This window comes from Phocoena sinus, chromosome 4, assembly GCF_008692025.1.
Source record: "Phocoena sinus isolate mPhoSin1 chromosome 4, mPhoSin1.pri, whole genome shotgun sequence".
Lineage (NCBI taxonomy): Eukaryota > Metazoa > Chordata > Mammalia > Artiodactyla > Phocoenidae > Phocoena > Phocoena sinus.
In genome coordinates, this window is record NC_045766.1 from 9,336,061 (window position 1) to 9,353,116 (window position 17,056).

The 17,056-nt window shown below is 49.2% G+C and overlaps 2 protein-coding genes across 4 annotated transcripts in view; one reads left to right on the forward strand and one right to left on the reverse strand.

Annotated features, from left to right (window-relative positions):
• Window positions 1-12,173, forward strand: part of TBC1D5 (TBC1 domain family member 5) — a 548,194-nt gene extending 536,021 nt beyond the window's left edge. For all 3 annotated transcript variants that reach the window (XM_032630465.1, XM_032630464.1, XM_032630466.1), the window contains 3 exons: window positions 1,167-1,246; window positions 2,055-2,189; window positions 7,421-12,173. In XM_032630465.1, coding sequence (XP_032486356.1) covers window positions 1,167-1,246; window positions 2,055-2,189; window positions 7,421-7,729 — 524 coding nt within the window. In that variant the 3' untranslated portion in view covers window positions 7,730-12,173. The remainder of the gene's footprint in view (window positions 1-1,166; window positions 1,247-2,054; window positions 2,190-7,420) is intronic.
• Window positions 9,064-17,056, reverse strand: part of PLCL2 (phospholipase C like 2) — a 198,800-nt gene continuing 190,807 nt past the window's right edge. Inside the window, exon 7 of the mRNA XM_032630463.1 lies at window positions 9,064-10,756. Coding sequence (XP_032486354.1) covers window positions 10,577-10,756 — 180 coding nt within the window. The 3' untranslated portion in view covers window positions 9,064-10,576. The remainder of the gene's footprint in view (window positions 10,757-17,056) is intronic.

Below are 17,056 nucleotides of genomic sequence, written 5' to 3' on the forward strand. Positions count from 1 at the left end.
CCAGTGAGGCCGCAGGGGAGCCGAGGGTGGACCCCTGAGGGGAGCGGGTCGGCAGGGCTCTGGGGACAGAGCCTCCAGGCCCCGGGGCAGGCAGGATGCTGGCCCCGCCTCTCCCACCGCGGGCCGCCGGGGGCCGGGCACAGAGCAGAGGAGCCCCGCGCAGAGACTGGGCCAGCTTGGTGGAGTGAATGACTGAGAACATGGCTTGTGAGGCCTTGTAAGTAGGGTATTGTTAAGGGCCAGGAAATAAGGAAGCAGGTGTTAACGGAGGGTGAGCCCACACCGATTCTGCAGCGATTCTCAATGTGGTGCTCGGATGGTATCTTTGTAAAAATGTGTTTCAATTCCCCGCCCCCCCCACCGCCCACCCCCGAACACAGTCTCCTGCGTAGCGCTGGGGAGGGGGCTTCCACTCCTGCACTCCCCCGAGAATCCCCTCCTCGGAAGCCACAGTCCCCAGCAGGGCTGGGTGCATCCCTCAAGGCATGCGGTGGGGAAGGCCGAGGTCCCCTGCTTGCTGAAGCCCTTGGTGGTCAGCTCAGCTTGGCGAGTCCTCAGATCAGGTCTGGCTGAAGGCCTCTCCAGCAGAGGCCAAGCCTCCTGCAGGGCATAGGGAAGCAGTTCCTGTGAAGACCCTGGGTTAAGTGTTGCTGACTCCGTGAGCTTGTTCTTTTATTTTTAACCTTATGTTGAGTTGACAACATACCGTACTGTTTACATTTTTTAAAGATGGTGTCTTTAATGTACGTCACCTGGGAGGACCTGGTCTTTATTTAGCGAGAGGGGTGAGGTAACAGCATTGAACTCTGAGAAGTGTAGGAAGCCCAGCGGAAACACCTCCTCCCAGACGCTGGATGAACGCTCCACGCTGTTCACCACGTCTTAGGTCAGCAAGGGGCGCCCTGGGCCCTCTGGAGGAGTAAGACACGTCTGTCACGGTGAGAGCGCATCCGTGGGATGTTGGGGGAGGCTGTGTGTACCAGGCTCGGTGTCCCCGCGCTGTGCCCGGCAACTGCCCCATCTCTAGATGGGCAGAGCGTCCTTGGTGGGAAGAGTTGCTGTGAAACTTGGCAAAAGCCTTCCCCAGCTTGTCTGAAGTGATGGTGTGGCAGCAGATAAGTTACACCCAGGCCACTAGTTACAAAATGTCATTCTTCTATTTTCAGTAAATATTCAAGAAGTGATACTACAAGAAAATTTGGAAAAAGAAGATCAAATTCTGGTTTCCCTGGCAGGACTAAAGCAGGTATGTCCATTGCTCTGACTTTGTGTCGCACAGGCCACCCTTGCAGTGCCTGCTGGGGAGGGCACCAGGGCACGGGTACCGTGACATCAGAGCAAGTGTCCCCCTGGCCCTGTGTCTCCTCCCAGACAGACCCCTCCTGACTCTACCTGCTCATGGCCCTGCTCCGCCCAGCAATTACATCTGACCAGCCTGCAGCCCAGACTGGTTTCTCTTTTCCCACCTCTGCCCCTTCCGCTTAGCAAAGCTGTTCTGTTTGCTCCTTATCGAAGCTGCTGTGGTGTGTGTGGTCCAGCTCAAGTCCAGTCACTCATCACGAATGTCCTGGGAGCACAAGGCATAAACGACCACCTCCTATAACAGGCCTCAGCCCCTCAAGGGCCGCAGTGACTCGACCCTTGAAGGACCGAATGGAACAGAAATGTCAGTGAAGAGACGCGCCTGCGTTATTAGCCCTCAACTGGGGTGGGTGGGCCCCTTCAGAGGCTGAGGGCTGTTCCATGGAGCCGGGTGTGAGGGCACGCGGTGCTTCCTGCTCTAGGATAACCACCAAGGGCGTGACAGCCCTTGTCCGCGCCTGTGAGAACCTGGCCATTCAGGCTGTGGCATCTTCCTTGGTCATTCATAAGTCAGCGGTTTTGATATAGAGCTGGATTTTTTCTCCTGTGCTTTCTGATGGTCATAAATTCATACCCACACTATAAAAGAACAGTCAATGACAAGTCTGATTCAGATGTATTCGAGGTTTAGCTGACATTTAAAACCAAACTCATTCATCTTTCTCATGGATTTTCTTCTTCTTTGAAAACAGATCAAAGACATTCTAAAAGGTTCCCTGCGTTTCAACCAGAGCCAGCTGGAAGCCGAGGAGAACGAGCAGATCACCATCTCCGACGACCACTACTGCTCCAGCGGCCAGGGTCACCTGCCCAGGGCCACCAAGCAGGTACAGGCGCGTGAGAACACTGTCACATCAGCCTGAGAAGGAAGGTGGCGGGGGGACGCAAAGTTCAACTGTAAAATACAAGTGACCTAAGCCAGGGGTGCTGTAGCCAGCTGTGCGAGCTGTGTACTCCAGTGCCCTGGGCAGTGCCCTTCAGAATAGACTAGCATCTCCTGGAGTTGTGCAGTGCACAGCCTACACACCTGTACGCAGCAGCTTCGGCCTGAGCCTCCTGCCAGTCCCACCTTGCGGTGTTAGAAAGCCGGATCTCTGCCTCAGTTATTGGTCAGTTGCCTTCAGCCGATGCCTCCATTCCCCTTTAGCACAAGAAGTACTGTCCATGCTTTCCTAATGCTGTCTTGAGTGTACTTCACTGGCCTGGAACGTTTTTGGCCTTCATGGGGAAGGACTTCTCAATGTCCATCCTCTAAGCCACATAGGTCAGCAATTTTTTTCTGTAAAGGGCCAGAGAGTAAATAGTTTAGGATTTTCAGGCCACATGTGGTCTCTGTCACATATCTGTTTTTGTATTTGGTATGCTAGCTTGCTTGTTTTTACAGCCCTTTAAAATTTACAAAACAGAAACAGACTCACAGACTTGGAGAACAAACTTATGGTTACTGAGGGAAGAAGGTTGGGGGAGAGGGATAAATTAGGAGTTTGGGATTAACATATACACACCACTATATATAAAACAGGTAACCAACAAGGACCTCCTGTATAGCACAGGGAACTCTGCTCAATATTCTGTAATAACCTAAATGGGAAAAGAATTTGAAAAAGAATAGATACACGTATATGTATAACTGAACCACTTTGCTGTACACCTGAAACTAACACAACATTGCTAATCAACTATACCCCAATATAAAATAAAAATTAAAAAAATATATATGTATACATAAGCCATTCTCAGCTTGAGAGCCACACAAAAACAGGCCACAGGCTGGATTTGGCCCACGAGCTGTCGTTTGCTGACCTGCGCTCTTGGGTGTCAACATGGTGTGTAATTTGTTCTAACATAGAATCCCAGAATTTTCCAGTTAGGAAGGATCGAAGAAACACCTGCTCGTTTCACCAGTGAGGAATTGTTTTCTGAACCCCTGTCCCAGTTCAGTCAGCTTCCAGCTCCACCACGCTGCCTCCCGGCGTGTGATCTGATGGGAGTAAACATTCCTAATAATATTCTTGTTAAAATGGTATGCAGAGTTTCATCTTGAAAATCTCCCATTAGCTCTCATCTAAGTTACTTTCTCAAAAACTAGCATCCAGATGCTTGTAAATTGTATATTTTTTATGACTTTAAAGAAGCAAAATGACATCTCAGAATGGGACTTTTTCAGTTTTAAGAGTACTCTTCCAGAAGAGAACCCTGTGTGGTCCGTTTCATCCAGCTTTAGAAGGGAATTTTCAGAGAGCGTTTTGAGTCTGCATTTTAAAGCCACATGAATCCAACAGTAACATTGCAAGCTTACCTCGATTAGTTCCTCCAGATTCCCCTTCCATGCCCAGATGTTTAATTTTCAATAATTAGTTACTTATTCACATATTATTGTGCTTAGGCCCACCCCCCGACCATTTTTATTCAACAAGTTTATTTTAAAATTTAGCGTGATATTTCTTTTAGTTGAATGTCTAAAAATACCACGGAAAAAGAGCTTTGAAGAACACTAACAAATTTGCTAATTGAAAACTTCTTGAGTATACTTTGTAATCGTCCTTCCCAGTTTTCAGATTTGTAAGAACCTACCAGTTGCCAGCGCAGCCCCGGTGGACCCAGTGCAGCCTCCACATGAGCTGGCCGTGAGCCGGGAAGGGCGGTGCAGTGTGATAGGCCCTCGTTTCCGCAGAGAACTGGGCTCACCCCACCTTGGAGCAGAGGGCTCGGTCCCCCTGCCAGTGCCCCTCCCCACCAGGGACTTAAAAGGGCTCTTCTGGGCTTCCCTGGTGGCGCAGTGGTTGAGAGTCCGCCTGCCGACGCAGGGGACGTGGGTTCGTGCCCCGGTCCAGGAAGATCCCACATGCCACGAAGCAGCTGGGCCCGTGAGCCATGGCCGCTGAGCCTGTGCTCCGCAAATGGGAGAGGCCACAGCAGTGAGAGGCCCACGTACCAAAAAAAAAAAAAAAAAAAACCACACACACACACAAAACGAAACATAAAAGGGCTCTTCCTTTGTGGCAGTGCACGCACCCCACTCCCCCCTGGGAAGCTGGTAGAGATGTGGCTCTTCTTTCCCTCTGATTACACATCTTCTCTCGAGCTCTGCCAACAGCAGAGGGGAAATTGTATTCGTTTTTTCTCTTTTTAAGTTAGTTTATTTTTGGCTGTGTTGGGTCTTCATTGCTGCGCGCGGGCTTTCTCTAGTTGCGGCGAGCGGGGGCTACTCTTCGTTGTAGTGCGCGGGCTTCTCATTGCAGTGGCTTCTCTTGTTGCGGAGCACGGGCTCCAGGCGCGCGGGCTTCGGTAGTTGTGGCTCACGGGCTCTAGAGCGCAGGCTCAGTAGTTGTGGCGCACGGGCTTAGTTGCTCCGCGGCATGTGGGATCTTCCTGGACCAGGGATGGAACCCGTGTCCCCCTGCACTGGCAGGCGGATTCTTAACCATGGCGCCACCAGGGAAGTCCTGGAAATTGTATTCTGCAGGGTGAAAAGAGCCTCATTCAGTCCCTCCCTTCCACAGTCTGTCCTTCACACACTCCTTCGTGAATCTTTGGGAGGTTTTGGATGAACTTCACTCAAATCCACCACAGCAGAAGGAGGGACTTGGAGGACCCTTGATTCATCAGTCCATCAGCCCATATCACCTGCCTCCCTGGTCTTTGGCCCCATATTTTTATCTGTGGTCCAGAACTGCGGGGGGCTAATGCAGTAGCCACTAGCCACAGGTGTCTACTTAAAATTCAATTTAAATTCATCAGGATCAAAGAGAATTCAAAGTTAATTCAGTTCCTCAGTCACACTGGGTGCCTCTCCAGCACTCAGTATCCTCATGTGAGTAGGGCTGCCTGCCTGGACAGCACAGAGAGGGGACATTTCATCAGCGTGCGCGGAACATTCCTGTTGAACAGCACCTGCTTCCACTGCGATCCTAAATCAATCTGAGCAACAGGAGTGGTGGGCTGGCAGGGCGGGGAAGGTGGCCGTGCTGGCCAGCTGTAGGCAGGACTGACATGTTGAGAAACTTTTTATATCACGTGACACACGCCTGTGTTTGGCAGAAAGAGAAGACTGACGTGAGAAATTACAAAGTTTCTGTAAAGGATAGAAACGGCACCAGGTAGTAGCTGAGATTGCTACGGGAATCCAGAGAGAAAGCTTACTTGGGTCTAGAAAAAAATTCTAGGTGGGAATCCAGAAGAATGGGGTGTTTTCATCTGCTTGTGACGTCGGCCAAGTCTCCAGGCCTCTGACCTGGGCTTCAGTTCTTGGTTCGTAAGATAATGGTGCAGTGGGGTAAGAAGAAAAGACGGTTGCAGAAGCCCTGGCAGTTCTAACGTGCCTTGTCTGGGCCAGTCATGGCTTTATCCGGAAACTGGGGGGAGGGCGGCGTCACTCACCGTTTATAACTTGACTCCACTGCTTTTCCAGAAACAAGCCAGATAATTAGTGATGGTAGGAACCATCTTTCCTTCTAGTCACAGGCTAAAACACGTTACAGGTGTTTCTCCTCTTCAAGTCCTGCCCATGTCCTCACTGTATGCTAAAGGCGGAGAGGTTATCTTGGCATTTCTGCGGTAGAGACACGGCTCTGAAAATAGGACTGTCCTTGCTCTGTTGTCAACCTCAGATAAGCTCCTCAGTGGGGTGGGAGGTCAAGGTTCTCGCGGCTTACAGCTCAGCACAGCAGTCACATGAACAAAGCATCTCCAGTCTGGGGGTGGGAGGCCAAAGCCAAGGCCTGACGTGCACCCGCGGGCATGGACGTGGGGGGACACCCTCCCCTGAGGGGCCCCTGGCCCTGACCACCTCACAGAGGGCAGTAATGGGATGAGAAAGGGCCATCTGTCTCACCAAACTGCCCTAGTGCCATTAGGGATCACATCCCCTTCTACCGCAGGGCCATGTGCTGCATGTCTCTTCCGTTTTGTAAGAATTGCTGTGTTGACAGGCTATAAACAGCTTTACAACTTGAGGCCTGCTGTGTCTCAGCACTGGGATCTTTAATGCCATTCTGTTCCGGTTCTCCGATTAAATCTCTTAAAAGTAGGCAAATTGTCAGAGGGGGAGACACCTGAGCCATTATTTAGCCACTGGCCCGCATGTCACTCAGGAGAACATGAAATTCAGAGGGGGCCTGTCAGTCACACCCAGATTCCCTGAGGAGTGTTGCTGACTCTCTGTCCAGGCTCTGCCCATAGCCCAAAGGTGGTCTTGGCCATGCTGGAGCCAGAGGTCCCCAGGGGGCTCTGTACCCCTCCTTAGACCTCAGGCCCTGCCCCAATTCCCCCCACCCCTCGGGGAGAGTAGGCGGGCGGGGCGGGCAGCAGGTGTGGCCACTGCATTGGCTTAGTTGGCCGTGGGCAAGGGCTCTTCCTGCCAGGCTGGAACATCCCTGGTCAGACTGTGGCTTTACTTTCATCCCAGGGCTGGCAGGAGCTTCTCTGATCTTAACCCAAAACCTCGACCAGTGTCCTTGGATGTCAGCTGTTTTTGTTAAAAACAAAACACATAATTACTCAGAAAGAAAGGAAAATAATTGTAGAGTAAAGCCATTGCGTCTCTATACTTTTTGCAAAGGACCATTCTGGGTTTCTGTGTCTCTAGAAGCTCCCAGCCCCCCGCATTGTCCTGGGAGACCCCCGGCGCTCAGCCAGGATGAGCCGGCTGTGAGATGTGAGGAGATGGAACACATTGGGCTCCCCCTGCAGCCCCCTTGCAGGCGGTAGTAGCATCACTGCAGATGCGGGGTGGGGGGCACACTGGGGAGCCAGCCTGTGGCCTCATAACCATCTGGGCGCGTCACTCACTGCGTGGCGGCCATACCCGAGGGCGGGGGCGAGGACGGACACGCTGTCCTCACCCCACGCCCCCTCACATGGGAAAGCTGGCGCCCCAGGAGGAGGGTGATGAGCAGGGCAGGGCCGCAGGCCGTGTGCTCCGCTCCCCAGGCCCACAGCTCCCATCAGAGGGGCCTCCCTGCGTCTTTCCGGGGGGACCGTGGGGCCCCCAACCTGCTCCGCATCTCACCGTCTCACCGGTTCTTCCCTCCCGCCCTGTGCTCTGACTCCTTCCCAGGCCCCTTCAGCAGCGCCGCCGGTGCGCAGGGAGAAAGGCGACATGGACGACTTCATCCTCGTCTCCAAAGACGACGAAGGGGGCAGCGCCAGGGCGGCCCCGGTCGGCCAGGCTCAGGCCCCGCGGCCCCTCCGGAGCTCGGCCCGGCGCGCCCCGGTGTTCTCAGACCCGCTGACCGGCCCGGCCGCGGCCTCGGCCTCGGCCTCGGCCTCGTCCGGCAGCCCCAGCTCCAGCCCCAGCCCCGACGACGACAGCAGCGGCAACAGCAAGGACTCGGGCTTCACCATCGTGAGCCCCCTGGACCTCTGACCGCCGCCCGGCCACCCCCGCAGCCCCGTGGAGACGCCTCTGAAACCCAGCCTCTTCCCAGCGCGCACGTGGCCTTGGTGCAGCCCTTTAAACCTGCGGAGAGAAGCAGGGGGCCCGCTGAGCACGCAGACCTTCCCCCAGATGCAGACAGCTTTTCCCTGTAGCTCACCCGGCCCCGCCAGTGAGGTCCCCAGCATCACACACACTGTCCAAAAAGACCAAACCACAGCTAGAATCACTTGTTCTGTCCTCTCCTCGCCAGCAGAGAAGGTGTGGCCACTCCATCCGGTGGATCCAGAAGGAAGAAGTGGTTTTCAAATCTTCCCTCCCCCAGAGCATCAGGCATAGGAAAACTGAGATCAGGAAACACTCTCTCTGGAAATCTGTATCTCAACCTATTTCATACTTCATTCCTCCCTTGGGAAGCCATACAGTAGAGGCCAGGTGCAACCAAATGGACTAGAACTAGTGGAGCCCAGGGCTGGGAGAAACCTCCCAGATAGTTACAGGGTCTAAACTTAGGAATCATATTTACCCGCCACCCGGTTCCAGTTTTTTTCATTTGTTAGAAAAGAATACATTTCTAAACCTCAGACCACATCAACTCTGGCCATCACTGCCCCTCCTTAAACAATTGTAATTCATCCTTTAGAATCTTTCACAGTCAGAAAAGAGGGTCACTTAGCCACGAATAAGCCATGACTGTGTGCTCTGCTGATTCGGGTCATCGTCTTGAAGGAGACAGTGCTCCCTGGAGTGGGATCTAGACAAGCAGGAGAAACACTGCGACTTGGGGAACAACTCCCCGGCAAGTGCGCCTGCTTTTTTCCTTTGCTTGGCTTATCCCTTTGAAGAGAGGGGTCAAAAGGAGGCTGACTTTCTTAGCATGGCAACATGGAGCAAACCCTGGGCTGGGTCACTCCCCTGACAGACTTTGTGACCTCGGGCACCGCAGTTGATCGCTTTTGTCCGCAACGTCTGCATCCGGGAAAGGACACGTCAGATGGAATGATCTCATAGACCCCCTTCGGTTTTGAAGTCTGCTGATTCTAAAAGCCTATATGAACCCTAGCCAATGACAGGTGCCTTGGTCTCAGAGTCATTTAAGTCACATATTAGATAATATCTGCCATTACTATAAATGTAGCAATTTTTTTCAATTTTATAATATTTTAAGTCATTTTTTATGATTTCTGGATTGTCACTGAATATTGCGATTTACGTGCCAGCTACGTTCAAGGATTGCTAGCCATAATCTAAATTACACATTCTTTTATTTCTCAGTCTACAAATCTACTTTTCTTTACTATTTCCTACATATTTTTGTTTTTGTTTTTTTTTTCCGATTAGAGTTAATTTCAGAGCTAAGAGCCTAAGCTGCTGGCTGGTTGCTGGCTGGTGTGAGCAGGAAGCCACACTATTATTCAGGTAACAGAGACGTTTAATTTTCTGACTGGAATGACGCTGAGTGAAGACCAGTGGAGATGTATACCTTAGTTTAAGCACACGATCAGCAGGCAAATGACAAGAACTGGAAAAAGGAATTGTTTTGTAAAAGGATATTTCAGGGTCTGGGCATAAATAAATTCAATGTATCAGCCTGCCCACTTCCCCGTGAGGAAATAATGAGGCGCCACGTTGGGGATTCCACACAGTTACCTGGCTTACCTGAGTCACTGAAAAGAATATGGACAAATGAAAAAGCGGTTATCGAAGGTTTAGAAAGCTTTTACCCTTCCAAAACGTGAGAGCAGTTTGGTTTGGGAGGAGTAGTAATTAGGCTTTGGTGTCTAGCAGGTTTTCTAAAATAGCGTCAAGTTTCACTGATTGGGACAATAAAGTCTTGGATTAAAGACTCAGCTGGCCAGTGGAGCATGGCACCCGCTCCAGCCCCTTCACCTGCCACTGGCTTACCGTCTGCACCGTGTCCAGGCTCACTCCCCTACGGCAGGAATCAACAGGCTGAGAAGGGGGAAGCGGTGTCGGTGGTTTTACAGACAGCTGCCACTATGTAAACTCATGGCTGCTGTATGTACTAAAAGCAAAATGTCAAGCCAGACAAGCGGCTCATCTTTGACAAAGCTGTTCACCAAGTAACTGGCCACTCTTGTTAAGAGTAGAGTATCTTGAACTGGAAATTTTTAAAAAGTTACACTTTCATTAAATTCACGTACTGTTATTGGAGAAATATCATAAAATATCTTTTTAATGTGACCACTACTTAATACAATGAAAAACTATGTACAGTGTGTTGCTTCCAAGTTGGTTGCCTTTACATTGTGTACCCAGCAGGTGTCTCCAGCCAGGAGTGTCCGTCCAGCCGCAGTGCCCTTGAACCTAGTGGCTCTCCCAAGTTCAAGGCTACTTACATTCTCCTTTGTAACCATGGCTCAGCAGGCGTGCCTCCAAAAACATCTGGAACCCAGAGACCCCCAGCAATCATACATAAGTAAAACTTGTAGATTCGGTTTTTCCCCAGTACATACTAATTAGACCATACAATCCATCTGCGTCTTAAGACACTGTTTTCAGTTAGGAAAATGTCTGTCTCTCGCTGGAACTAGAGTGGCTAGTCTGTTGTTCACACTGGAACTGAGTTATGATGTCTTTGTATACAAATATAGCATATTTGGGCCAGGAAGAGAATTTCTTGTTAAAGAGTTTATTTGCCTCCACACGCAGGGTTGCTACATACATTCACAGTTTTAATAGACAGCAATTAGCTATTCCAGTTGTGCTTTAAAATCCCCAATATTATTTTTCATTAGTGAGTGCAAAGCAAATGTCCCATCTGGCTACAGTTGGTCCTAGAGTTATAAATTCTGTAATCATCTCTAGAAGGTGCCCTCATTCTCCAGTTTCATCGTTTGCTTTTTCGGGTATGACTTCAAGGCTCCGGCGCGGCTTCTGGACGTCGGTGTTCTCTGTGCCTGGTTTATTGAGTCCACAGGAGACAGCCGCATAGTGGATCTGCTTCAGGTTCTCCACAGTCTCGTTCTTGGCGTACTTCAAGAGATCCGCTTGTCCCTGTGATAAAACATGCAGTTAGTTAGACATTGAGAGATGAGACATGACTTGTGGTTACAGTTTGACAATATAGGTCTTCCACTGAAATAGAAATATTTCGCTTCCGCAAGAGGGCATATTTATTTCTGACCGGCACTGAATCCAAATAGGTCAATTTTAACAAAAAAACAAGTCTGTTTTCCCGGTTCCCAACGCCAGACTCCAAGAGTGTGCTGCCTTTTCAGTCCTTTCCGTTTTCTGGGTACTTTATGTTTACATACGTGGAATCAAGCAGCCAGGGCTCTTGATGAATGTCCAGGGTGATCTGCCCGCCACTCACCTGGGGTTGGGGCAGAGAGGCTGGAGCAGCCAGGAAAGGAATGACCATTGGCAGATGCAAAACACCAGAGCCAGTGACCAGCCATTGTCAACACTTGGCCAATCAACAAACTTACTGTCTGACCACAAAAGATGTCCTAGTTGTTAATACATTAAAAATACTTCAAATCACATCTGTTAGTGTTGTGCAGTTTTTGAATCCAAAATTAACAATCAATCACAATTCAGAGCTCTTATTGAGCTGAAACAGCAGGGATTCTGTATTTCAGTTAACTTTGTCAAAGCTTTCTTGCCAAAATATCAGAGAAAAACAGTTGCCTTCCTTCTGAAGTGAGTGGCCACAGAAACTCTCCTGCCCTCGGCCACCACCATGCAGTGGCCACGTGGCCGAGAGCAAAGACGGCCACCTGCTGTCCCCGGCGGGGGCCAGCAGATACCTTTCTTCCCGACACACACAGTGGAGGCAAGAGAAAGAAGCGGACACTCACACCACTTTGGGAGTCTGAAAGAGGCACAAAAGTGTCAAATATTTTTTGTTTGCATGCAAATCGGAATGCAAGTTATGAGTGGTCGGACCTCAGCATGTCTGGGGCCCACGAGGACTTCCGGGCTGTTCTGGAGCCAAAGTCCCCAATCCAGGAGGGCTCACCTGGGTGTCTGCTCAGGAGCACAGCAGACTTTGCCTTCACTAATGTAACCGAGCGGGACCCTATGGGGCCTTCCCGGGACAGGCCCTTCCCCCATCTCCTCAGCTTTAGCTCCTCCCTGAAGCACCCAGGTAACAGCATCTGGTGCACACGTGCTGAGTTGTTTCACAGATGTGAAAACCCCCCACCAAACGGAAGATGTTAACTACTTGATGACCTGGAGCCTCCTGGAGCCTAAGGACTCATAATGTTAACCCCTGTGACACCACCCTGTTACCTCTCCATCAGCCAGTCAGAGAATTGTGCATGAGCTGATCACATACCCTGTGACCCCTTCCCTCACTTGGCCTTTAAAGATGCTTTGCTGAAACCTTTCGGGGAGTTCAGGGTTTGGGGGGCACAGCCACCCTTCTCCTTGCGTGACCCTACAATAAACCTTTCTCTGCTCCAAACTCCAACGTTTTGGTATTGTTTGGCCTCACTGTGCGGCGGGCACACAAACGCGTTTGCTAGCATTTTTGGTGAGCCAGCCAAGAGTCTGTGCATGTGACAGGTCGACCCCAGCCAGAGGCAGCCCCTTCCCTGAGGCCCAGCAGCTGCCAGAGTACACTTCGCTCTGCGGATCTCAGAGAGACTATCCCTGACAGGCGCTGGCCACCCCTCGGCACAAGGCTGTTCGGAACCGAGAAACATCCGGAGCTGTGGTCCACATTCAGTGTCGCTTGGGGGTAAGTCGCTCCAGCTTGCGCAGGCTGGGCTCGTGTATGACGACACCAGGGTATCCCTTTTTTTTTTTTTTTTTTTAATTTAGAAAGTATTTATTCAAAGAATGTTGATATATATAAAATTAAAAAACATTTCAAAATTCCATCAGGACTTTTTTTTTTTAAACATTACATCTTGTTTTTGCGGAACACGGGGCCTCTCACTGTTGTGGCCTCTCCCGTTGCAGAGCACAGGCTCCGGACACGCAGGCTCAGTGACCATGGCTCAGGGACCTAGCCCCTCCGCAGCATGTGGGATCTTCCCGGACCGGGGCACGAACCCGCGTCCCCTGCATCGGCAGGCGGACTCTCAACCACTGCGCCCCCAGGGAAGCCCTACAAGTACATCTTTACTAGACCATCTCTACTTCTTTTCGGGGTATCCTTCTCTATTGTGTTGGTTTTGCCTGTGGTGGAGCATTGGTTGGGATTTTTGCCTTTTTTGAACTAGCCTTGGTCATTTATTCAGCTTCATCTCTGATGGGACATTGGCTGGGTTTCTCCCGTTTTGTGGCCAGGGACCTATGACCCTGAGAGACCCATTTGAACTGCTGTTTGCTTGATATCTGATAACACCAATCGTGAATAATTAGGTATGTATGATCAGAGCTCTGTTCCATCTTATAGTCCCCTGGGGTATTTTGGCAAAACTTGGAGATCTTTAGCTGTGCTCCCATAAATGAAAGAAAATATATTTTTTGAAACATTGTGTGCCCTCAATACTCCCTGAGATCTGTCGAACAATGGCCCCTAACGGCTCAGCTATTGTATCAGAGTGGGTCTTTTGCAATTGCTTTTATCTTGGGGAGGGGGGGTGGATGTATGTGAATGAGTGTCTCTGTACCTGAGTCCAAATGCTATTCTTTCTTCCTCGTTTTGCTGAAAATGAGGCTTGTGAATGTGAGCAGATGATATACATTATTGTCTATTAGTGTCATTTGTTTGTTTAAACTTCACTGGATATTTGGGAACTGGAAAAAAAGAAAGTTCAAAAATAGCCCAAGATGGCTGGGTTTTATGTAAGTAGTTAGAAGAGAAATTTGCATTTCTTTTCCTGTGCCTTTGAGATGTAAATGATCTCTCCAGATATTTGGTAACGTGAAATTTTAGAGTTGTGCTAAATTAAGTTAAATGATGGAAGTTCATCTGGTTGTTTCTAGATAGGAGAATTAAGGGGCAAAATAATATGGATACAGAAAGTGATGGAAGGTTTGTAGAAGTTTAGACTGAATTTAACTTAAGTAAATGAAATTTATTATTAAAAGTAAGCTGGTGCAAGACTAGATTTTTTTCTCGCACTGGTAAGAGGACAAAGTTTTCCTGGAATGCTGCCATTGAAAACAGATTGAGTTTCTGTGCCTTTCAGTGATCTGTATTTGCTTTTGAGATCTCTTCTCATTTTGGTAAAGGAATAAGTATTGTCTCACAATGACCTATGATCTGATTTGACCAAGTGTTTTGAAACTTTTTGACAAACTTCCCAAATATCAAATTTTAATTAATTAAAAAATGTTGACCTCCAGCTAACTTTGGGATGCTTTGGCGAGCCCCCAAGGCATCTCAGAGAAAAATATTAAACTAACTAGGATTGTTTGGTATGTTAAATTACATGGGAAGCATTGTCAAATGTCTGATACGCCTCCTCAGGTTATACGGTATGGATAAATGTTTTTTAATATAGACATTCTAGAAATTATATAAAGCTTCTGAAGTTTGGATATGTCCTGGTATAATGTTATAATTTTAGTTGTTATCTTAAAATGTTGGGGAGGAACCAACATGGCAGAATAGAAGGACGTGGAGCTCACCTCCTCCCACAAACACATCAAAAATACATCCACGTGTGGAACAATTCTCACAGAGTACCTACTGAACACTGGCACGAGATATCAGACACCCAGAAGTGTCTAGAAATATCTCCTCATAACTGGATAGGATGAAAGATTTTTTAAAAAGGAATAGGGATGGGACCTGTGTCCCTGGGAAGGAGCTGGAAAAGAGGAAAGAGTCCCACACCCTGAGAAGCCCCCTCACCAGCGGGGATATCAGCTGGGACAGAAAGGGAGCTTCAGAGGCTTGGAGAACGCAGCAGTTGGCAGCAGGCAGAAAAGAGAGAGACCAGCACAGAGGATCCGAGCTACCTCGCAGCACTCCCCAGCCCGAGACGCTCACCTGCTGGTATGTGCAGGGGCTGCGTGCTGAACCTCAGGCTTCAGAGGACAGACCCAGAGACAGGACTGGGGCTGGCCACACGGAGACAGCCTGAAGGGCTGGGGAGTGTGGTACGGGTGGCAACCAGGGGTGTACGTGGAAGAAGCGCGGGTCTGCCATAGAAGCGAAGCACCACTGCTAAGGGGTGAGTGAAGGGAGGGGCGGAGCCTGCCCCTTAGCAGCCTCTTTCTTGGTGCTGCTGCTATGAGCTCTGGGAGCGGGACAGCAGGTGTACTGTGGCCGGGGTGGGTCTGGCCTTAGCAGCTGTGGGCTTGCTGGGAGCACACACGGAGGCAGAGCCTGGGCTGTTTCCAAGGTTCCCACGGCGAGGCCAGGTGCATGACTGCCGTGCTTCTGGTACCAAATTCAGTGGACTGGCGTGTTGGGATCTGTGCTGTTGGCTTTGTGAGCACAGTGCCTGAGGGACACCGGGGCCAACTGCCTGCATTCCCACAGCAGAGGTGGGGCTGAGGGCAGTGCCGACAACAGTGTACTTTGTGAGCCCAGTCAGGCGACACCACAGAGCACACTCCCCTGTGGACAGCTCTGGCGAAGCAATACTCAGCAGCTCCTCTCCAGAGGGAGTGTTCCAATCCCACCTATCTCACACTGCAGCTCAGAATCAGATCTGGGGGCTTCTGCTCCAACAACTGTCGCTGATGGGGCAGCGACAACCATAGGGCAACCCAGTGCAGACTCTGGTCACCACACCACCACCTGTCAAGCACAAACAGCACACGCTGAGGAAAGAGGTCAGAGACATCCATACTAAAATCAGCCCTTGCGCCAAAAATATTCAACACACACAGGCTATACAGGGACACTCCCACATAAAAGCAGCCCTCCAAGACCACAGTAGACAATTGTTTCTCCTAAACTCACAGAGTAAGAGAAATATAAGTAAGATGAAGAAGCAGAGGAACCACTCCCAATTAAAAGGTCAAGAGAATTCCCCCAAAAGAACAATGAAACAGACCTCTTCAGTCTAATAGACACTGAGTTCCAAAAGGAGATAATGAAAATATTGAAGAAATGTACAAGGCCTATTGATAGAAATGCAGATTCCTGTAAAAAGGAGGTAGAAACTATAAGGAGGAACCAAGAGAAATTAGGAAACTCATTCGCCGAGATGAAAGCTGAGCTAAAGGCAATGAATAACAATGAATAATGCAGAAGAACGAATAAATGATCTGGAAGATAGAATAGTGGAAATCACCCAATCACAACAGCAGACAGAAAGGCAAATTGAAAGAAACAAAAAATGAGAGCAATGTAAGAGACCTATGGGATACTAATATAAAGCATGCCAATCTATGCGTAATAGGGATTCCAGAAAGAGAAGAAAGAGACAGGGGGATTGAAAATGTAATTAAAGAAATTATGGCTGAAAACTTCCCAAACCTAAAGAAGGAAACAGATATCCAGGTACAGGAAGCACAGAGGGTTCCAAACAAGATAAACCCAAACCCAACCTACACCAAGACATACTATAATTAAAATAGCAAAAGTTAAAGATAAAGAGAGGCTTCTGAAGGCAGCAAGAGAAAAACAAAGAGAGACTTAATTACAAGGGAACCCCCATAAGGCTATCAGCTGATTTCTCTACAGAAACACTGCAGGCCAGAAGGGAGTGACAAGATATATTCAAAATCCTGGAGGGGAAAAAATCTGACCTAGAATCTACCAGCAAGATTACCATTTATAATAGAAAAGGAGTGAAAGAATTTCTCAGATAAGCAAAACCTAAAAGAATACAGCAATACTAAACCTATCCTACAGGAAATATTGAAAGGTCTTTAAATAGAAAAGAAGCAAGAAGCCATAGGAAAGAGAAAATCACAGTTAGAAAGTAAATCACTTAAGCCAGTACACAGGTTAAAATGCTGTATGTCACAACTTCATTAAGCTTCTTTTATTAAAATTTATTTATTTAATTTATTTATTTTTGGCTGTGTTGGGTCTTCGTTGCTGCGCACGGGCTTTCTCTAGTTGTGGTAAGCGGGGGCTACTCTTCGTTGCGGTGCACGGGCTTCTCATTGCAGTGGCTTCTCCTGTTGTGGAGCACGGGCTCTAGGTGCGCGGGCTTCAGTAGTTGTGGCACGTGGGCTCAGTAGTTGTGGCTCACGGGCTCTAGAGCACAGTCTCGGTAGTTGTGGCGCACGGGCTTAGTTGCTCCATGGCATGTGGGATATTCCTGGACCAGGGCTCAAACCCGTGTCGCCTGCATTGGCAGGCGGATTCTTAACCACTGCGCCACCAGGGAAGTCCCCATTAAGCTTCTTTGTCAAAAAACATTATAATCAGATCTCTAACCTTGCCTTTTTAAGTCCTTTATCATTCATAGACAGTTAAGCTGATGC